Genomic DNA, 23,500 nt, shown 5'->3' on the forward strand with positions numbered 1-23,500 from the left:
ATTGTCCAGAAGCTTACATTCTCTTCTTGAGTATTTTTCTGACCTCTTTTTTTCCTGCCTTTATGCAAGGAGTATTTTTTTAAAGTCTGAACTTTGGGTTAAATCCTGAAGCCTTCACAGCCATCAGTAAATATTTGTCACCTGTAGAGTCTTAGCCAAGGTAACTAAACTCTTTACCTAAGGTTTATTTTTTTTAATTTGTAAGATCATGCCTGATGTCAAAGAAAACAGTTGCACAAGCTAGTTGCTCCTCATCCAGACTATTACCAACAAAAGTGTAATTTTATCAGTCAGGATTGACATTTGTTTATTTACTTTTTGTTCAGATTAGACAAAATAATGCTGTAGAAACGCAGTCTGACCTAAGAACATCCACTGTTTGATGACTGTATGTTCCTAGGAATAAAAAAAATTCCCTTGCTGGTGCAAAGGCAGCATCTTTTAGAACTTTATTGTAACTCTCTGGCACCTTAAAAATGCCTTCTATTTAACAATAGCTGTATATTAACACAATTATAAATGTAGTGTTGTTTGACAGATCACACAGTTCTTCATTAATATTAATGGTTTTCAAGCAAGTTCTTCTATGGAGAAATTGTAACTCAGGAGTAAAACCAGCAAAGATGACTTTTTCTTCTATCATGTCACCTTTCTTACCAATACACATGATCCCTCCCTACAGACCCAATGCTTTTTGTTTAGAAGGGCTGAAAGCATTTCAGTTTGTACCTGGGGCTGCCTGTACTCTGACAGAGGGTACTGCCTGGTGTCGGGTGAATGCTGCCTGTAATCTATCAAGGGTGGCTGCCTGTAGTCGAGAGGTGGTGGTTGCTGGTAATCCATCACTGGGGGATGCCTGTAGTCCAGCGGGGGCTGCCTGTAGTCTGTGGAGGACTGCCTGTAATCTGTGAACGGGGGTTGCCGGATATCAGGTTTCACATCTTGTCTGGCTTTTACTTCTGACCTATAGCTGAGAAATGGAAAGATGGCTTAGTTTCAGAAAGTGCAATAGTGAGGAGTGAAGGAAAACTGCCTGACTGTAAAACTGCAAAAAACAAATTTTCACAGAGAAGAAAGAAATTTTAAGTTAAATAATTAAGGCATGCATGAACAGTGAACTCTTTTAAAACACAGACAAAAGCAGTCTTCTCTTGGGTGAGATCAGTGACATCAGGGTAAAGCTCAGAGAGAGCAGGAAAAAAAATTCCCACTCATCATCCCTACCTAGAAGATGAAACTGCATGTACGAACACCCACAATACTCATCACAAACTAATACACATTTTGAATGAACTAGAGCATTGTTTTCACTCATCTTTTCACTCTGAAAAAATACTCCAAATAGCCTGAATTTTCCAAAATTATTCAAGATATAGTTAAAAAGTTCATTACTTTATTACTACAGTTACAGTAACGCTATGGCCAATCTTCCTTGTGTTTTATTAGCTAGATGCCTAAACAGAAAAGAAAATGTCCCAATTATTTCCCTTTGACTTTTATAAGAAGATGAAAATAGCCTACTGCCACATGTTCTTTTAAAACCTGTACATGTCATCCATGGCACCTGCACATCTAAATGCAATCCTCTTACTTTCTTTACTCAGTATCATGATCATGATAAAAAGAAGATGGAGCACAAACAGGCTGACTCTGATGCTGAGCTGTATTAGTACTGAAAGTGAGAATACTAGTTAGCATTCCTAAGAGTTTTGAATGTCTTACAGCTTGTTGATACAGAAACAATGCTTGAAGCTGTATAAACAAGCTGTAATCTGACATTTAAAATCTAATGAAAAATAATCCTATATGAACTAGTAATAATGGATGGATTTCTGGAATACAAGTCATCCTCAGGCAGATTACCAATCTACAACCACAGCTGTATCCCAGAAGATGATGCTTTTATTTATGGTTAGAGACTCTGTAATTTTTGCAGAATATGCATATGGTGGGATGACCAATTACAACTTATTCTTTTCAGTGAAACTGTTATGGAGTTTCCTTTTGGAACGTTAATTAATATAGTTTGTCCCTCTGAAAATTCACAATTCAATAATACAGACCTAGAACTGCATAGAGAGACTTTTGTGAAAACTTTGCACTAGATTTTGTGAGAAACATATCCTCTAGGAACTGATCATTTTTGGAAAAAATATTCAGTGAAATACAAAGCAAAGTAATTTGCCAAGTGTGACTAATTGAAAGAAGACAATTTTTGTGAAGTGGAAGTGTTACATCTGTTAAACAAGGACACTTAGATGGCAGAGTGCCTATATCACAACTGAACTGGATTCAGTAGCAAAAAGAATTCTGTAACCATCATCTTTCTGGGGGAGAGGGTCTCGATGAGGTATGTTGGTTACTGAAGATTAGCATAAAGACAGTCAGCCTAATCAGCCTCATTTAACATGCCAAAAATTAACCCAAAGACTAAATAGTGTTGATTAGATTTCACAGAAAGTTGTATCCTTGCACAGCCTGAACATGCTTTTTATATCTGCAGCTTTTAATACAGCTGGTCACAAAATTTTAAACCCTCTACCATTTAATTTCCATCACAGATAAATTTGCCAATTCATATGCGTAAATTATGCATGAGAAATTGGCTGGAAAACGGTAAGCCAGAGATAAAATCTGTTATAAAATATCTTCCTGACTCTAGGAGTCTAATAGACAAAAAAAAAAAAAAAAAAAAAAAAAGGGGGAAAAAGGACTTTTAAGAACTCACAATCAAATAAACATATATATCAACTCTACCTGTATTTTGCCACTTGTAGTCACCCAAGAAAGTATGTCAGCAATGAAATTATTAGCAAGCAATACTTCAGTGTTGAGCTCCATGGCAAACATGATCCTGATGGACATTTACAGAAGTTTGTCTTTTTCATAATAATGTGTTTGATACCTGAAGGAGACGTAAGATCCCACTGGCATACACAATTATTGTCCTGCGAGGGCAGTGCCAGGACCATGGCTTGCCAGAGCCCCACAGGGGATGGCTCACAGCCACTCCATAAAGTGCCCAGTGGTCCTCAGGGATCTCTCCAGAGGCTGGAGCAGGCTCTCTTACCTGTTTTCATGTCCCTGGAGCTGCAGGGGCTGAGGAGGTGGTGGCTGAGTGACGGGGCTGTGCTGGGCCACGGGGCTCTGCTGGGCCAGGGGGCTCTGCTGGGCCAGGGGGCTGTGCTGTTGGGCCAGGGGGCTCTGCTTCTCCGAGCTGGGGGCTGAGGCTGGGCTGTTCAGCTCTGTGTAAGGGGAAGCTGGAGATTAAAGACCTGTCACAGCATGGCGTTTCATAAAGGGCAAAGGGAGATGATGATAATTCCTGGTCACAAGCTACGTCTGGAAATTTATTCTTTGTCACATTTTACTCTCTTGGGTTGTAATTAGATTTTAAGCCATCTGACCCTAACGGGCTTCTTTTGATAGTCTAGGATCTGAAACCTTGGTCACTTCTATAACTCCAGTTGACACCTCCATTATTTAAAACCCAATTGAGCAAGGCAAATAGCTTCTGTGTTTCATGTTTTCTTTTAAAGCTCAGAAATATGGATATTTGAAAACTTTTCATTTTGAGAGAATGAACAATTTTATTGCTTTCAGTACTGTTAGTGGATGACAGACTGTCATCACAAAAGCTGAAACACAGGGGTACTTGCGTTATCCCCTGCTGTCTTTGAGCTCAACAAGATTTTCCTTTCTTTTTTAAATCTCTTGGGACTGTGAACAGTAAACCCAATCTCAATAAATTCTGACTAACCATCGTTATATTTCACTGCATAGTGCCAAATGACCAGAGTTTCATATAGGAACACTGCAGAAAACTAGAATCCTTCTTTCCAAAAAACATAAAATTAAAAAAGACAGAGAGGCTGGGGTAAGAAATGTGGCCTCATGGCCTGGTTACAAATAAGGGATGCCAGTCTTCCTTCATGCTCCCTGCTCCACTTGGGGGGAGACACATTAGGCACTGAGTTCATATTGAATATATTTCTCCCAACACATTTTGTTGCTCATAATTTACTTCTTAAGAAGTGTAAATGAGAGACACACCACCCACAAAAGTACAGAGCATTGCACAAGTAGTTGTTCATGCATAATCAACAGCAAAGGTACACATTATATATTTTTTCTGTTCTTGCTTGCAACAGAATGGTTGAGGCCAGTGTGGCATGGTGTGCAATAGCTATGCATCATCCAGGTCTTACCTAGTTTTATAGTTGAACCTAAATTGAATTTTGAATTATTTAATTTTTTTTCTTAACATTTGAGCTTGTACCCTATGACTGCACATTTCTAATGGCACTTTACTTATTTAATTTATGTTTGCAATTATTCTAAAAATTTTGGCTACTTTATTAAGAGTCTTTTCAATTTAGGCTTAATTGTCAAAAAAGCTTGTATACTTCCACTTAAAACACTCCTCATGCTGGCATAAGCAATACTTGTCTGTGTAATTACTATGCTTGAGGCTTTAATTGCCCATTTTGCATCTGTGAGTCTCTTCTGTATTGCAAAGTTTTAGAGACAAAGATTGGAAATTTTGTCCCTCATTTCAACATTACTCTCATAACTATGGATGAACCAGTCAAATCATAAGCTACTTCTAAAACTGCTTTGCATTTATATGGTATTTTTCACCTGAAAGTGTATTACAGAAGTATTAGATAATTTCATAATTTTATAAGCTGGGAAGCTAATACCAGAAGGGAAATGAGGTACCCAGTGTCACACAGTCACACACAGGAGCCATGCCTTGGGCACAGATCATTTCTCACCACTTGCAATTGAGAACATCTTGCAGCACTGCATCTCAAATGTTCCTCTGCTTCCTTTCTAATTTAAGGTATCCATCTCTAACAATGAACAATTATAAATTTGCTAATATGAATTCATCTGGGTACAAGGGAGACCAAAATAAGCTGCACTGACTGCATATAGCACCACTCTGGCTTGTAGACCCAAAAATGAACTCCAGGGATCATACACCACTGATTTCCCACTCTTTAGTATGAATTCTTAACTCAGGTATGGTTTTGTTTTGCCTCTTACTTCATTTAACAAAGCAGATAAATTCCTGCAGTTGCAGTCCCTGGCCAGTGTCAGATTATTTCCTTGTCCTGTTGCTGGATGCAACAGCAGAAAGTGAAAGTCCTCCAGCTGGAGCATGGATCATTAAGTGAATACATTACTTGCTGTGTGCCATTCCTAGCTCAAAGAGTTGCTGAGCTATAAAGCTGCAGCCTCATTAATACAGTACAATTCATCCACCAGTACAGCACATTGCTAAACTTAAAAAAGCCCTGAAATCAACCATGACACCCATGAAACCAGAATCAAAAGATCTTCACTGATTAGCTCTGAAGTAATGACCAGAATAATGAGCCTCCCCCCTTATCCTCACTTTACAAATGAGATTATTCAGGGTTCAGTTCTGTTGTGCCTTGTGCATTTATAGTGATATACATAGAGTAAATTACTATATCTCAACTCTTCCTTCACATCACCTTGTCACACGTAGCTGGTAGCTGAAGACAGCTGGTGACAGCCACTGCATTCTCTTCTGAGACCAATTTTGGTTTGGTTTACATCAGGATAGAAGGAATCAAAACCTGGCTATCTTGTAGGATTCTTTTCCACGTAGAAGACAAATGTTCTAAAAGGCATTAAAACTGACTTGTTGGCACTCAGCTCACTCTCAGGCTTCTCCAGGTTTGCTTTAAATACCCTTTTCATAACTAGAAACCTTTTCAAGAATTCAGGCATTATTCCTGCTAGTTTTAAGGCTGTAATTTTGCTGTGCTGTGTGTTACAGCTGAGAAAGTGAAACAAAAGATGTTCTTTCAAGCGGTGACATAATTCAAGCTAATTGGAGGCTATGTAAAATTTTCTTCCTGTTTTTAAGGGCCATTGACTTACCCTCCTGAGGAATGATGCGAAGAGTTACATTGAGACCTGCATCTTTAATTAGCTTCACAATATCTGCATGAGGCATGTTAATGATAGACTGCCCATTCACAGCTAAGATCCGGTCTCCAACTTTAAGTTTTGCACAGCGATCCGCAGGACTTCCATCAATTATCCGCCCTATTTTATGGGGCACAGCTAGACAAGGAACAACAGCCACAGTTAACATGTGCTGCAACAAGTGTTGATGCTCAAATGCAGAAGAAAAAGAGTTCATTTGGAAAAAAAGTTCTAAACGAATTAATGAACAGCTTCTACACAAACATGTAAGAATACCAATTCTTACACAATGGCATTTGCAGTACCACAGTACAGATTTCACTAAAAGCTCAAAATCCAGATATGGAATATACATGGCACATATATATGCATATATATATGTATACATGAAATCCAAAATAGGTTTATGGTTCAGCTAGCTTGCAAATCCTGTACACAGTAAGATAATAAACATATTAGAAAAACAATAAGGCATTAAAACAGTGGAAAAGTAAATTTTCACAATATAAACAATAGTTATGAAATACCACCTGACTCCTATTTTACAGAATTTATGTACTTGCATGTTGCAATAGAGGTACTACAAAAATTATTTATTTTATATGCAAATAGATGTTATCACTGTAAATGCTTAGGGTTCACCAAATGGTTTGCCTCCTCCCTTCAAGTATGTGAGTTATAAATAGAAGCAGAAATTGTACTGAAGATTTGTTGAGATGTGCAGGTTCCTAATTATATAATGGCAGCACAAATTTACAGTTAATTATGAATACAGGGACACATTTATTACATCAAATACACATCCCCCCACATACACATTCTCAAAACATTGCAGATAACTTCACTTCTCCTTTGCTCTTCTGTTTCTCCACCTTGTGCATATACTATGACTCTCCCCTCTATCTAGGCTGCTACTTTCCTTTCTCTATTTTGCTGTCTCTCTCCACTCTCATAAATATGTTTTCATGATTACATTTTACTATACATTATATCAATAGCCTAATGTATGATTTCTAACCAACTTCACACCAGTCTTGTCAGACTTAGCACAAAGCTGATGGGCCTCTCTATCCACCTGCTGTAGTTTAAAACCTGTTGTGGTGTTTTTTGTTTGTTTGTTTGGCTGGTTGGTTTTTCTTGTTTCTTAACATATCCTTAAAACTGTAATATCTAAACAGAACTTGGAAAAGGTGAAACATTTGTGTGAAATATCTAGGTCATTAATGCTCATGTAAAAGAGGGGTCTAGCAGGAGATGTGTTCAGAATATTCCATCATTGCACAACAAATTTCTCAGCACTCTGATAAACATTGCCTGAAGGTGATGGTGACATACACAGACTGCAGATCTCATATAAAGTCACAATACACCTACCTCAAAGTGACTTTTGTTTCTAGTATAGATGCAAGTGTTGTTTAAAATGTTAAAAATAAATTTCCTCAGAACTGAAAATATGAGTTCCCTTAAGTGCAATCAATTAAGCTGTGTGTTTCTTTACTACTACAGTTCAGGTGAGAATATAAATCAAATTACAGCTTTAGTAATATGGATACAACTTGGGTACTCCGGAAGTATCTTGAAGCTTAGGAAATAAGCACCTAATTTATGTCACAATCTCTACTCCTTTTCAAATACACAAAAGATGTACACACTTTGTACAAAACTTGCATTTATTTTTCCCTTTTTGCCAATGTATAACTGCCTCACATGCATATCAGTAAGTAAAGAAGTAAAATAGTAACCTGACACTGAAACAGTTTAAATCCACACAGACCTTTTTGCATCAAATCAGTTCTTAAAGCATCACCAAGAATCATTCAAGCAAAGACTGAAATGTGTCTCTTTCTGGTACATATAATACAAGATCTGTCTGAAATTACCACGTGTGTCCTACACAACAGTGGAGATCTGAAAATGAGATTGCCTCATTTTCGAGAGCAAGAAATTTAGTAGAAAGAAAGAAGGGGAAGTAGGGCTGGGATTCCAGAGTTAAAATTCCCAGGTTCACCATTTCTTATCCTACAGAAGATTTTGCTCACTGAAATAACTAAATATAGACATCATTTCAGTTGTGAGAGGGGTGGGTGGGAAATCCTATTAATTTGCCAGAACAATTTTTATTGGACTTCTTGCACCTGACAATTGAATAGAACAGATGTCTGCATGTTTGAGATGTCTGCTAAAATCAAGACTGGAAGCAGCAGAGCCATGAGTCTGATTCTGCTTCAGATCCTGAGAGAAGGGAAGGGAGGGAGAAAGAGGAGGAATCTCTGTTCCTTTTTACTTCCACTTAATCCTAATGGCCTTTACCTTCCCGATGTAGGTATCCACTCTGTGTTCCAGCACCACTGCACTCCCCTATTCTTCCCATGCTATGAAAGGATCAACAGTAGGTGACCTTCAGAGCAAACCTTGTGTCTGCCAAGGTAACTTTTCTACTATGCTTTGGGTTTTAAGGATTTATTACTCCATTTCTGAGGTTGTATCAGTGCAACGAGGTGTCACATAAGCTTGCTGCAGAGTGGGGTGTGGAAACCTTTGCAGAAGGAACCTGAACCTGGATCAGTGTCTGCAAAGGAATCTGGCACAACATATCAGGGTTTTATGGGAAAATTCAGTGAATTACTAAAGAAATACACAGCCATTCAGGAGAAGCTGGTTTCTGTGCATTTCTGGACAATAGTCTAGTCTGCTCCTAAGTCACAATATCCTGGCCACCACGGGGCCTGCTGCTGCCTTGGGAAGGAAGTTTTATTTAAGGATTTATTTACAAGCACGAGTGCTTCTAAGGGATTCAGGTTATGTGATGTGTGGGTTACTTATGAAAATACGAACATGTTAGAATATGTTAGAAAACAACTTTTAAGTGTCTTTGGTGGTGAAACACTGTGAAGGAATGAGAGCTACTCTCATAGGGGATTAATTAGGTAAAATATAAGGAACAAAGGGAGCAATGAACCATGAATTTCCATGATGGAAACTGCTATTTTTTAGAAGGGCAACATCTAAAACAGGAGTGGAAGAACTGTAAAACACTCAGTGCCAGTGGGATAGTGAAGTGGCAGACAGCATCTCATGAAAAGATGCATATGGGGGAAAAAAATAACCCTGCCTAAGCATAGGAAGAGATGAAGCCTAAATTAATTATTACCACTCTGGAGATCTTGAAATAAGTATGACTACTTCTCTAAAAACAAACTCAGTAAAACAGTAAACAAAGTTTTAAGAGTTAGAAAAAGAACAGCAAGTGAAACTATTGCTAACTACTACTGTGCACCTTAAGTCTGAGTATTTCTGATAGTTTCAATATTCTCATCTCAAAAGTCATAGCACTGAGCTAGCAAAGATTCAGAGAAAGACAGCAGGGCAGCCAGAAGCAGAAAACAGCCTCTGCTCCATGGATTAGTCCATGAGCTGGCAGCTTGGAGAAGTGAAGGTGGGGCATCCTTCTGGAGGGACAAAAGAATGAGGGGATTCAAAAAGGGATTAGGCAAATTCACAGATGTGGATCCACCACTGATTAAATCAGAAACCCATCCAGGTGAAGGCTGAGGTGCATGGGGAAGGTCCCGATCTGCTGTAGGTGCTGCCCTCTCTGCCACTGCTCATGGCCAGGGCCAAGCTCTGCAGCTCTCTGGTTTCTCCCAGCATCACAGGGCTGTTCTTGGGAAGAAACTTCCTGTGTTTGGCATTTAATTAGGGCTTTGTTAACACATCATATTTTTTTAAAAATTGCATCTTCAGTGTTTTATTTTAATCAGAGCATTTAATAATGTACCTTTTTTAAGGAAGTAAGTCCCAGATCACTTGACTGGTGGCAAATGATTCCACTCGCTCTTAAAAAGTTTTACTTATCTGTTAAGACCTCTTTTAAGAATTTCCCACAAGCTGTTCTTCAAACATATGTACATTTTGAACAGTGGCAGCATATGCATGGATTAGATTCTCCAGAGAGCTTGATCCATTTATTTCAAAACTTTATTACCTGAACAGCATTGATTATGAGCAGGCTATACAGAAACACTGGCATTTGCGGAATTTTTTTTTGCATTTTTTTTTTCCCCAAGAATCCCGTTATTTACATGAGGAGTGACTAGAGAAAACAAGTTGCTTATTTGTGTAACAGTTTCTTTGTTGTCTCAGACTGCACAATGACTGCAAGGATGAAACATTATGGTAAACAGGGATTTATACAGATTTTTTTAACTGCTGAAAATATGGGAAATAAATGAAATGCAGTTTATATGTGTATGAAACATTCAGTCCTTCAAAACAGATATACAGATTTTTTTCCTCTAATAGTATCATACCCTCTAAAATGTGATACTTGGGAGTGATATTTATGGATATCTCCCTTCAAGAAAAAAAGCCTTCCAAAGCAAAAGTCATAACTCTACGTTAAAAAAAAACAACCAACCAAACAAAACAAGCTAGAAGAGAACAGTAATGATGAAGAAAAAATTCCAAACTGTGGATCTCATGATTGGGTCTAATTTTTCTGAAAAAAATGCTTGCACCTAGCAGGTGAGGCCTTCCCAGAAAGTAGTTAACTGTGCAGTTATCAGCTCTAAGCTCGTTATCAATAGTGAACTTGAATTACAAGACAAAAGTTATTTAAAAGACATTAAGAAAGTGGGTAATGTTTGCTTTCATTAACTCACTGCTAACTACAAATTCATGTTTTTCTCTATATAAATGTTTTTATTTGATAAAATCACCCACTTTCACTGTCTATAATCCAAATTAATATCCACTCCACACCTTCTTATCATAGAAAAGAAAGAGTAAATTCTGTGGCTTTACACCATATGCTTGGGTCAGCTGTACACAAAGCCAGAGTAGTTGTTGAATACAGATACTGCTTCCAACCCTGTTTATTTTAATCAGTCTCTCGCATTTTGGAAATAAATTTATTTCTCCTCTCCTGGGAGAGCCATATGCTGGAAATAGCTGATTCTAAGACTTTACCAACAAATAAAAGTTTTCTGGTTTACATCAATAATTTTTTTAACATCTGTTCAGTATTTTCAGTCACAATTGTTGAGACTGTATTTTGTAGAAAGCAACTTCCCTATATAGTAGCTAAATATCAAAAATGATCAGATAAAGGGAAAAAACTTGAACCACTACCTTACCTATTAAACCCTCTGGCAGATAAACTCTTGCAATCTTTTCTGCTGTTAATGGATATGTATAGTAAAACAAGCAAATGAACCTTCCTGAGCCAGCTGTCCTTCTGAATGTGACACAGATGATCACATGAATATTTATTATATGCTCAGTTCTCAAAAGATGCAAGAGTTTTCATTCATCCATCAGGCTCCAGCATATCAGATTTTAATTGGGAGAATATATTAAACGTAAATATCTGTAATTTCATTGCTACTGAATAAGATAAAATTTGGGGAGCTTGAGTGTGATTTACTTTCTATCAGGGCTAATATTAGAATCAAGATAAAATATTTCCTGAAATTCATAGGTTATTTTATGTGACAGTCACTTGGAAAATGGAAATCTGTGCCATGCAGCACAATGGCAGATGACAATAATCCCTTTTATTTGTAACACTAATGAACCTATGATGTGAAACATCCAATTCTGTGCTATTATGAAGCATATTTACTTTCATGGCTCAGCTATAAGAAGGTGGGTGGGAAGGAGTGCACATACCTCAGAAACTGAAGACCTAAGAAAAATTAATGGAACTTAGGTACTTAATTTAGGCTTCCCATGAAAGCACAATGGGCTCTGTGCAATCCTTTGAAAATCTTGATTCTTCCCATGATTGTGCTAAGACAATTTGCAGAGTTTGTTCTTTGAAGTCACAAGAGCAGTGCCACTAGACCTGAATGACCTGTTCAGGAACACACTGGAGGACAAAAGTCATCCAGAGAGGGGAATGATGTGATTAAGATCCTCCATGATTTATTCTCCAAAAAATATCTAATAGCCAATTGAGTATATTATGCCTGTAAACTGCAGTGATATTAAAAATAACTTTCATTTCTTAAGGTTCTATCTCTAATACTGAGTATATTGATTTGATCTATTGATGTACCAATTTCTTTTAGCTCCAAATCATATTAACAGTAAAACAAGTTTAGAAAGTGTGTTTTTGTAGCTGAAGAGACAGAAGAGCAGCTCAAACTTGAATACCAAAGCCAAGCAGAAATGAGAAACCAGATTATTTGCCACAATTTGTAAGTATCTTCCCCAGGGCACTCATTCTGCAGGTGGGTTTTCACTGCTCTGTTCCAAGGATCTCTACACTGGGCTAGAAAGACATCCTAATTTCTAAAGCTCTTTTTTTCTTTAAAATTTGAAGTTTGGTCACAGAAGGCTGTGTCCCTGGGTATGGTCTTATACAGGAAGAAGTGTGGTTCAAATTGCAGCACAAATGACTGTCTCAAATCACACAGTTATCATTGATCAGTAAGCTGGTTTTTATCTCTAAACTTCAAGGAGCTCAAAGAAACTCTGAGGCTGAATGGGACTTACTTGAGAATGCTGTTTTCTGCAGTCAGCAGAGGCTTATCTTGGATTTATGTTTTTAGAGGCTACATGTTTTGAGAAATGAGAGAAACTTCCTTATCATATTTTGAAAATCCATCAGTCATTGGCATATGCAGGGTAGGGATAAACTAAATTTACAACTTCACTTTTGCTAACCAGGGGGAAGATCATAATGTGCATAAGCAGTCATCTGCCTTACATTTAAAAAAAAAAATTTATTGATTATGCCTGAATTTTCATTTTGTTTACATTTGGTAACTGTGCTAATTGACGGTACCCACGACAGAAAAATTCAGAAATATTGCCAGTTTTCCAATTTCACTGGAAGCTGCCAGTTAACAAGATCTGTTATCAACACATTTTTACAGAAATTAGAATGTTAAGAGCTTTACAGAGGATGATAAATTCTTCCAGAGGAAGCTGCATCCCAAACACATGAAGTCAAAGCATCAGGAAGATATGAAATAGGCTGGGAAAAATGTGCTCCATAAAGCTCTGGATGAAATTAATCCACCAGTCTCCTTTTAGCTGATTTCAGCTGGCTGCAAGTGTTTTTCCATGGGGTGCAGCTAGTGAACTTATCCTGCTACCCCAAAAATCTGCACAGGACTGGAGCTTCATTAGAGAGGACTCACACTAGTATTTTCCTAAATGTAACGCAATGGTTAGATTAATTAATCCCATTTCAGTATTTTAGCTGTAATGTGAGATTCAGTACTGTCATGTGAGGCAATGCCATCCCAGGGACAGCTGCACCTCCACAAACTCACCTGTTGTGGCAGGATGCTGGGGACTCAGAGGGGACAGACCCAGGAGGAGCCCTTTCTTGCAGAATCTCATATGCCACAAGTATTTTTATTGGGAGAAGCATGCAGGTATTCCTTAGGGCAGGGCTTTCAGTTTGCACAGTTTAGCCACTTAACTCTGCCATGGCACCAGGCCATGTGAAAAAATGTTTGTAATTTGGGAGGCAAAGGCCTAGAAAGGTCTCCACAGAGCCAAGAGATTAAAGCAGTCCAGATCCACTCCAAACTAAAAGCAAAAAATGAGAATTTGTAGCTTCCAAACGCTCAGCTGGGAATGCATCACTGAATCCTTTAAAGAAATACTGCTGGAGCTGACAAAATGTTGATAATCTCTGTGTGGCCCACATAGCAAATGAAAGCCCAGAGTAAGGTCACATTTAGGTGGCCTGCCTGGAGAAGCTAAAGCACCCTTTAATGTTGGAATGGTCTGGGAGAAAGCACAGTATGTTTTAGGGGCAGCAGAAGTTAATTCTTTCATTAGGAATGGGTCAGGAGCCTGGCTAGGTGAATTCTCTTATTTTAATCTCTCAGCATTCTAAGATCCTCTGGGTTCTGCACTAGTTGAAACAACTTGCTCCCGATTTACCACTAAACCACATTTATTTATTTATTTATACAGTTTATTTTCTCTTACTGACATAATTTTTAAGCATGGCTGACCTTGTCTACATCCCTGCTTTGCAATCTCTTTATTCCATCCTTGCACTCGTCTTCTACTACTGATCTGTAGTCTGTCCCACACCAAAGAACTGTAGTTTGGTCCAATAAAATCCTCTGTGCTGGGTTTGGGAACATCCCAAGCAATGCTTTGATAAAGGTGAGACAAAATTTCTACTATTGTACAACACAGGAGAAGAAATGTGCAACAAGAATTGGATGTTTAAGCAAATATCAGTAAGTCAAAATTACATCTAGATCTATAGGCTGATTTCTAACAACTTAATAGTAATTTATTTAAATGACAGCTACTACAGGTTTGGCTACCACAAAACATGAAAAAATAGTCTATTCCCTAGTTCTGGCTGTACCCTGCCCTCACTCTCTTCCTGTAGCAAGGCTAAAAAAATGCACTTCGTATTTTGAAATATTTGCAAGGCAAAGACTGGTCTGTGAGTCAGCAGTGATGCTGTGTACCTTGCAAAGCAAGTTGACCAAGTCCTTGAGTCAAGAACAACATCCTCAATTCTGAGGGCTGCTGAGCCTCTCGTGGCTCTTTTCCAGCTCAGGGGGAGTGGGAAGCACTCCTCACAGGTTCCATGGGAGAAGCACACAGCACACCCTGTGTGAGAAGGTGAGAAAGGGGTATGAGGTGCAGCTGGAGCACTGCTACTCTGACTCCATGGGGTGGTCCTACAGCTTCAGAGCCAGAGCTGGTTTTAACTCCCCTGACAAATACCCAGAGGATGAGCTTTTGAGTATTCCCTGGAGCTTTGGGCCAACTGCAAAGCAGCAAACCCCTGGACCTGCAGCCCTGAGGTTCTTAGTAACTCTCTTTGAATAATTACCTCAATTTTGACAGTTCTTGAGGTACCATCTCCTACTGATGCAAAGGGTCATGCTTCCATACTGAGCATTGTTACTGCTGGATTGTAAAACAGAGTTTACATGTGGTTTCAAGAACAAGGAAAATGTTTTCAGTGCACAATTAATTGTCTTCTTGAGTAAAGAGATTAGGATACATGTGTTTCTAAGTCCTCGAGTATTTTGCTTTCACAAGAAAGTAGAGAGGGAACAGAGTCATCAAAATAAACATTCTTAAATCAAAGAAACTCTTCTTCGCTTTGCCCTGAGGATGCTCCCAGAGAGACAACTTCTTAGGCTATGCTGTTCCTAGCAAGGTCTGACACTACAAGATATTCCTTTTTCTGACCTATTTTGCCCTTTTTAATTCTCTCAGCACTGCCTCCAAATTACTACATTATTGTTTAAATGTGTATATTTAGGGTATGCCTGCACAGCATCATTCTGTGCCACGTAGGGATGCATGAGCTGGCAACAAATGCACTGGCTCTGAAACCAGAAACATTGGAATTATACCACAACATTTCTCCAAATTAAGATACTACTGCTATGACAAGTGGGTGACTACCAAGGTACTTGACATGCTGCCATAAAAATCCATATTTCTATACTGATTTAAGCTGTATTTTGGACAGGGCACCTACATCCAGTTGATACCTTCCAGGTGTTAGTGCACTCTCTAGCCCTGATGGTGTATTTCAATCAAAGGATTTTATGTTAATTCAATCTGGAAGTGACCTTGGGAGGTCCCAGCTGCTGATGAACTTTTGCTTGTCTTTCTTGTATTGAAGGGCCCAAAACTTGAACACTCTATTCTAGGTGGCTCCTAATGAATGTTGTGTAAAAGGAGCTAATAACTTCCCCTAAATCTACTGGCTATACTGTTAATACAGCCCAAATTACTTAAACTGAAAAATTATTAAGTAAAGAAAATGAACCTCCTTTAAACTACAAATACATAACAATTTGTAGACTGTTTTTATGACTGATGACAGATTATGCTGTTTTCGGGTTGGTTTTTTTTTTCCCGTACATTTTTGGGAAGAAATTCACATAGAAAGGGTATTGTCTTCTCTATCCTGTCACTGTCTACAGCAAATGTTGTTTTTTGGTTCATTGCTGTTCTAAACTTAGGATTTGGGTGCTCTTTGGGATGACTGAAATTCAGTGCAGTTATTATTTGAATAAATTCACTTGTCACTTCCACAGCAGCCTTGTCATTTTGCTTTACTATTGGAGGTGCTCAACTGAAGTTCAACAGTGGCTGCCTATGTAGTTGCTTGGGGAGAAAAAAAAAATGATAGTGGAATGTGTTGGAGGGTAGGAGACAAAAGAGAATCTTGAAGCTGGTTCTGTTGTGCTCAGCAGAATACTCCTGTCACAGAACTTTTAGTTGCTTGGGCATTTTATCTTCAGGTTCCTCTCATCTTTCCCTCTCCATCTCCCCCAACTCTAAACCCTTTCTATGAAAAAATTTTCTTGAAAAATTAATGACTGACTTAACTGATTAATATGTATGTATCTGAATGTCCTCTTTGGATTTTTTTTTCCTTTCTGATCTTCTGCAAAGAACTTCCAATTGCCTATTATATTCAATAAAGTGAAAACTCCGAGTCCCAAGAGGCTAATTATCCATGGTTTTGTTACAATATTAATTCTGGCAATCATGGAAGTTTAAAATTCAGCTGAAGTAATATTGAAAGCAACTCTTTTAAAAAGTGCATGATCATGAAATACTGCGAAGATGTTTCCTGAGATCATTTGCTAATGTGAGTTATGGCTTTCTCAGTACTCTCTTAATTGATTTCTGTCACAAATTTAGAAGAAGTTTGGGCATAAAAGTTGAAATTGTTATTTTGCTTCCTTGAACAGCTCCTTCAAAACATGTTTCAAATGCAGGGAAAGGGCTGCATTAGGCTGAAACTTGCAAAATGACAAGTGTTCTCATTTCTCTTGGTTTTTCAGCAGTGGTTAGCATTCACAATTTCAGATAGATTTGGTGGGAGATGTGGATGTCTCTAAACATAAAGCTTTTATGCTTCATCCTTCCAAGGAGCTCAGCTCATAGTTAAAAGCCATTTGAAACATACAAGGGCATCTCTATGCCTGCAGCTGCCATTACCAAAGGATCTGAGTTTCCTGTAGGTCCTGTGTCACATCTGCCTGATCTAGGACTACAGTTACTAACATACAATTATCTAGGACATCTAAAATGGCAACAGATACCTATATTAAAGCAATAAAACTGAGATACAATAAGCATTAGTTTTCTGGACAAAAATGAGCTATAATCATTAAGGGCAGATCCCGTCACCATATTTGCCATCTCCCTGTACTCAGTTGTAACTTTTATTCTATGGATAGTCAACACAGATAAAAGTCAACTTCCCTGCACCTCTGTCTAACTGGTTTTCTCATTTTCCAGTTTCTTCTGGTGTGCCAGAAAAACCCCCAACAAACAAACAAAATCAAACCCAAACAACAAACAAGCTAACAAAAAAAAAAAAAAAAGAGTAATTCAAATGCATGTGGAGGAATCATTTATTCACATAACACTGGCGGTTACCTGCAGAGTGTCTCTTTGGAATACAGGAACAGAAAAAATCTACTTTGTGAGTGAATCCTGTCCTACTGTGACAGCCAAATAAGCATGTGAAGCACAGAGCTTCAGAGGTCAGAATAATAATCTTTGGTTTTGTCAAAGAAACAACAAAAAAATAAATGGTGTCTCTGAATGGAAGCTTGAAAGTCACTGCAGTTTTAATCTCTGCAGTGATTAATTAGCAGATGTCAGATTTTAGTTAGTTGCTTGGTTTGTTTGTTTGTTTTAAATATCTGGAGTGCACTTGGAAAAAATATAACCTGAAAAATGTGGTTTACTTACTTATTGTGGACCCAGATTCGGGCCTGTTCAGGGAGCTGATGATCACAAAGCCAAAGCCTTCATTCTCCTTGCGGTGGATCACAACATCACTGGTTTGCAGGCTGTGAGAGGTGAAGCCCTCAGGGGGTGTAGCATTGCTACTAGAGACAGCGTGATTACTGTTAGCATAAGTAGTGTAGTCACTTCTTGGAGAACTGTGGTGTGTAGACACTGAGCCTGGGCTTCTGCCATTCTCTGGGCACGGTTCTCCTACAACATAAATCACACCAGTGTTACAGTTGGACTAAGTCTCTCCATGACTTACACTATATCTGCTAATGCAGCATGAATACAGTTGGCTGTCTGTAACCCAGACTACGCAAGTATTAAACCAGAGGCTGTAATAGATGCAGAGAGACAGAAATCTACACAGTTATGCAAAACGTTCAAGGGCAATCAGATAAAGCACGCGTGAACGCTAACTTCCAAGACAGGAAATGCAAGTAAAAACAGTGGCTATCTGGACTGCAAAAACATTAGCAAGCCCTACTCCCTTGTCTGCTTCTGATCTGCCATCAATAGGAAAATGTGACCATCTAATCCAATATAAAAATATTTGTGTTTGGATTAAAAGAATTTAAGTGGGCAGCTAACACAGAGTAATTAGGATTAGCTGCATAATGTACTTCTTATGAGTTGATTAGCATGCTCAAAAGATGTCCAGTTACAAAATGAAAAATAAAAGATGTCCAGTTACAAAATGAAAAATAATCACAAACAGTTATTCTGTGGGAGTCATGACAGAAGCAATGCTCATTTAGAGGTTCTGTAGATGCTCTTGTGTGGTGAGTTGGAAAGGGAAGAAGTGAAAATGGAGTCCATACACACTTTCCTATTGTTTTATAGTAACAAGAACAGGGAACAAGTCAAATCTTGTGGGATTACACACTTCTTTAGTACAAGAATTTTGGCAGTCCTCACCTAAGATCTAAGTTGTATACACAGATCAGCATTTATTGATAGTTTTAATACAGAACTTTCAGAAGACTGTAAGCAATATGTTTTCTGTTCGTAGTGATGAGAGTGTTGGAGAGCCTGGCAAACCTGTGAAGAACTTATGCATACACACATGCATCCTAGGAAGAAAGATTGCAAATTAGACCTTCAGTGTTTGTATATTAACAAAATAAACATAATCCAAGGACAAGATGCTGCTTTCTCAGTCAGGTGTGTCCTTTAGCAGTCCTTCTGCAACTATGAAATAAAGTGATTAGAGAGAATGAAGAAGAAGAAAAACAATTATTATACTCCTGCATTAAATTGAAAATCTCCAGGAGTTATTGAACCAAATCTGCAACTAAATGCCATAGTCAGTGACAAGAGAGATCTCATTTTCTGGCTGTCACGTTTCAGAAAACTGAATTCTGTTTATGGCTGCAACAGAAAGGAAATTATCTTACCCTGCAGAATGACCAAGAGCTGGTTTGGCCATGAATGACTGTGACTGTATGCCATTAAGTATAGGAAAAGAAAGATACAGGAGGAAGAGGTTACATGGCTATTCGATTCAGTTGCACAATAGATACTTGTCAGTAAAATTACATTTTGCTTCTACCTGTGAAAAAATGGCATTTTAATCTACATTGTTCTGAATACCACATTTTCCTAATCAAATTCTTTTCCAGAGCTTGAGAATGAAGATTTTCTGATCCAGATCTGAGTATCTGTGCAAAACAGCAGTTCCAGGTGAGGGCTATGATACATTCATCAGGCAGGTAAGTAAAGCCCCAGATCCCTGTTGTATACATCCATGCTAGTAAGATATTCACATGAAATCAATTGGCCTGATGCATCAGCACTGCATTTTTCAGTCATGCCCAACATTAGTCATTTAAATTTTTTTCCACAAAGCTTATGTTGTAACACACCGTAAAATCCTGTTCAGCTCCCAAAATGCTTAAACATTAATGAGTTACACATTATACTCCCTGGTGTGGCACTCTCGAGGCCCAAGAATAACTCCAGGTGTTTTACCAGCTTGCTTCATTTGTTGTGCCAGGAGACCAGAGTGTCTAATAGACCCTTTTATTTAATATTTAACAAGCAGCAGCGAGGGCTGGCATCCTCTCTGTGCTAATTTTGCCTGCGGTCTGTACAGCCAGCTGACCCGGGAAAGGTGCTAATTGCAAGCGGATTACCTTGGTTATTGGCCATTTTCCTAGCGCTGGGGGAGCTGCGAGGGGGCGTCGCGGCGGGCGGGATGGGACCTTTCTGGCTGGAGGGCTCTGGAGTCAGCAACAGAAGAAAGTCAGTCCCGCGAGAGCGCGGCTGGCAGCGAGCTGCAGTGCCGCAATGGGAGGGGGACTGCGAAGACGAAGGGGAGTGGGAGGGAGGCTTTTTGGCAGGGGAGCGAAGGGGAGCAGCGCAGGCAACGAGAGCGGATCTAGGGCATGGGGAAGCAGAAGACAGGACAGGCTGGGAACGCAGCGGGTTTGCTCATTTCTGATGCCTCAGTGAAGTGTACTCACCACAAATGTGTTAAAAGTTCTTAAGCGAACTTCTTCCTTCGAGTAAGAAAAGGTTGTGATGGAACGGCAGCAAACTCTCCCGTTAAAGCTTTAATAGATGCTGCTACACATTTTTCCAGGCTCCAGTGTTTTTCCGTAAATGAGACCAAGCTAGGCTAAAGGTTTAATTTACTTTAAATTCTTCTTACTGTTTTAGGTTCATTTTCTGAAAGCATCTGTTGGAGGGGGATCCGGCCCTATCCCTAGGAGCCGCTTCTGCCATACGGAAAGTTTTCAGTCAGCTTGCATTGCAGTCAGGGGGAAAATTCTAGATGACATCAGTGAGACCAGAAATGGGCTTTTAACACATATGAGAGTGAAATGAGTTCCTGCCCTAAACAATTAAGTCTTTGAGTCTTCCTCTGATTGCTTATTGACATAGTCAGCTTCAACAGCTTTGACTTAGGTGAATGATTTGTCCCAAAAGCGGACAGGAGGAGACAGCACAGACCAAGACAGCATGGAACAGACCCAGAGCACTCATGATCACCACACCAGGGTTGCCAATATTGTTTCCATTTCTGAAGGAAAACAACACTCAGCTGTACTGTTTTTGTCACAGAAGAAGGGGACACATATTTAAAATTATTTTTTCTTTCTTCAAAATGACACAAACATTCACTTGGATTTTAATTTTTTTTTTCACCTTTTCCAGCCTTTACTCACCCGTGGGTAGCACCTTTCTTCTCACAGTAAGATTCACCTGCCCATTTCGGGCAGCATTATGCATAAGATCAATCACATATCGGTGGGTTTTGCCAGCCACTGGAATCCCATCTACATAAACCAGCTCATCACCAGGGTGGAGACGACCATCTCTGTCTGCTGAGCCCATAGCAATTACTGCTCCAATGAGAATCTACACCACAAAGAAACAAAATCATGTCACACATACACTGAGCCTCCAATTCATGCCATGAATTGATGGCATGATAGTCTCTTTCTTTTGAAATTAATCTAGTGATTCAGTGCAGGTGAGATCTTGAGTCTGAAAGCTACTCTCCTCCTTTGTGGGTATGACTGAAGATGCTTCCTTGCCTTTAGTAAGAAGGTAAGATGTTTCTTATTTGTGTAGGAGTGATACACCTGCTAATCTTGATATAAGGATATATAGCTCATATTTTCAAATAAAAACAATCCATCTATAAGGAGCATTGAGTAGATATAGTCCACTTTATGCAGAAGATTTAAACAGACTGATTCCACATAAAGGTCCTTTTGTCTTAAAATTAGTCTGTGTATTTCTTACTGAAGATTCCTCCCTGTTGTGTCATTTAAACACCTTAACTTATACACTTGAGGTCAGCAGAGCTTGCTTTGGGCTCTATAAGGGTCCCAAAGAAAAGAAGTATAGAAAAGAAGTGCTATGACAAACGTTATAGTAATTGTTCAGGTAGTGGTTGATTAACAAAATGGAAAAAATGTCGGCTTACTCTGGGCAGACGTTGTTCTTCTAAATCGACATTTAAATGTAATTTGTACGGGACATATAAACTAAAAAAAATCCGTTCAAACTCTTTTAATGACTTTCTCCAATTTTTATGCACATAAATTCACATAATTTATTAGAAGACGACATATATATTTTCCCTGTGGAATACGTGGTAGAACAGTTGAGATGGATTCAAACAAAACCTGCTTTCTTTGAAAGAATATTAAAACATTCACAGAGTGTGTTCCAAATTTTCCTTTCTCATGTTCAGTGTGAGAGTGAGCACAGAATGATGGATGTGACATGCCGTGTGACAGTATGCTTTAAATAAGAAAAGATAAAAGCTATCAAGTGTTGCTTTTCATGATGAACAGCAAAGGGTAGATATGGTAGTCACACAGGTGGCCTTGTGTTTTTTTGTGGTCTCAGCTGCAGAGTTGCAAGTATCCCAGCAGAGTTTTTTAATGAAAGCCCATGTGGAGCCTGGAGAATTTCTGCCAAATTCTTAGCCTCCTTTTGGCTCACTTTTGCTTTCAAAACCTAGCAAAGAAAGAACACGTTGTGGCATTTTCCTGCTTCCTGGTGTTCTTGGGGACATGTTAAGTGGTGCCAGACTGAATTGCCAGAGACACTCTCTTAGCTTCTCCATCCTATTCTTCAAAGGTTGAAAGAATATACCTCAAAGCTTTGGAAAACGGTTCAAAATTCAGCTATGAAATATATACTTATGTTCCTTTACTGGACAAGAAAAAAGATGCCCAAAGCTATATTTAGCTACATTTCCACAAAGTATTATCAAAACTGTTACATTTAGGCATCTCATATGGGTAAGAATTTTTTCTAGTTATCTTGGGAAGAGGAGGGTGACAATCCTCTGCAGCTTGGAAGATTGTAGGGACTGCCTTCCTCCTTTGGTTTTATAATTACCTGCCAAAGTATTCTACAATTTGTGCATTTTTAACCTTTGTAGAAACACAAATACAGTTCACAGCATGGTAGATCATCAGTACCTACAGCACAGTACAAGAATTCTTTCTAGTTTCAACTTACTGAGTAATTATTGCTGATATTTCACATGTCCACAGTGGAGTATTATTGTGTTACTCATCTCAGTGGTGGAACTGATTCCTAACATAAGCAGCGGAGTCTTAATTTAAACATTTCAGGTAGGTGTGTTTGTCAAGATGATGGCTACCATCTCTGTGATTTGATATAGTAAGAACAATGTAATTTTCCTTCTTTTTAAAATTTCTGTGCCTGAGCTTGTTTCTTATCCAGTACCTGCTCTCATTTCGTGGCTGAGTAGTTTCCACAATAGTTATAAATTCTCAAGCTAAACACAAATTAGAAAATTATTTATCAGGGTCGTATTGCCTATATAGCACAGTTTCATACTTGCATGAGATTGCTTTGAATGTGTGAGGAAGAGATGATGACAGGTAGGCAAAAAGGAGTGTATTCTAGAGAAAATGAATTTTTATCTATTGCTTGAGATTTAAATATGAGGAATGATGGAATTAGAAAGACTGAGACAGAGCATAATCTGAAATTGAAGCCTGGGTTATTAAGTCATACACGTTAATCTGTTTTGCTACTGAGTGTCTTTGTGATTCTTGGTAATGGTCCCAGTTTCTCTGAATATAAGAGTAGCTTCACAGGCACATAGTGAAATTCATGTAAGATACAAAAAAGGTGTGATTCACCTCACCTTATTATAAGTTTCTGTGATGTGTAAATCCAAGCTAATCATCTGAACTCCACCTAAACAGTGTTAAAAACAGAAGTTCCTAAAGCGTGGTTTGCATTACCTTAACTTTTTGCTTTAAGGACA

The 23,500-nt window shown here is 38.6% G+C and overlaps 1 protein-coding gene across 8 annotated transcripts in view; it reads right to left on the reverse strand.

Annotated features, from left to right (window-relative positions):
• MAGI2 (membrane associated guanylate kinase, WW and PDZ domain containing 2) overlaps nucleotides 1-23,500 on the reverse strand; it is a 694,924-nt gene that overhangs the window by 40,385 nt on the left and 631,039 nt on the right. For 6 of the 8 annotated variants that reach the window (XM_071734034.1, XM_071734032.1, XM_071734033.1 and 3 more), the window contains 6 exons: nucleotides 20,904-21,096; nucleotides 19,869-19,955; nucleotides 17,692-17,940; nucleotides 5,920-6,105; nucleotides 3,071-3,245; nucleotides 730-970 (listed from right to left, as the gene is read on the reverse strand). In XM_071734034.1, coding sequence (XP_071590135.1) covers nucleotides 730-970; nucleotides 3,071-3,245; nucleotides 5,920-6,105; nucleotides 17,692-17,940; nucleotides 19,869-19,955; nucleotides 20,904-21,096 — 1,131 coding nt within the window. The remainder of the gene's footprint in view (nucleotides 1-729; nucleotides 971-3,070; nucleotides 3,246-5,919; nucleotides 6,106-17,691; nucleotides 17,941-19,868; nucleotides 19,956-20,903; nucleotides 21,097-23,500) is intronic. The other 2 variants (XM_071734029.1, XM_071734031.1) reach the window with 1 other exon arrangement.

This window comes from Heliangelus exortis, chromosome 1, assembly GCF_036169615.1.
Source record: "Heliangelus exortis chromosome 1, bHelExo1.hap1, whole genome shotgun sequence".
NCBI classification, from domain to species: Eukaryota; Metazoa; Chordata; class Aves; order Apodiformes; family Trochilidae; genus Heliangelus; species Heliangelus exortis.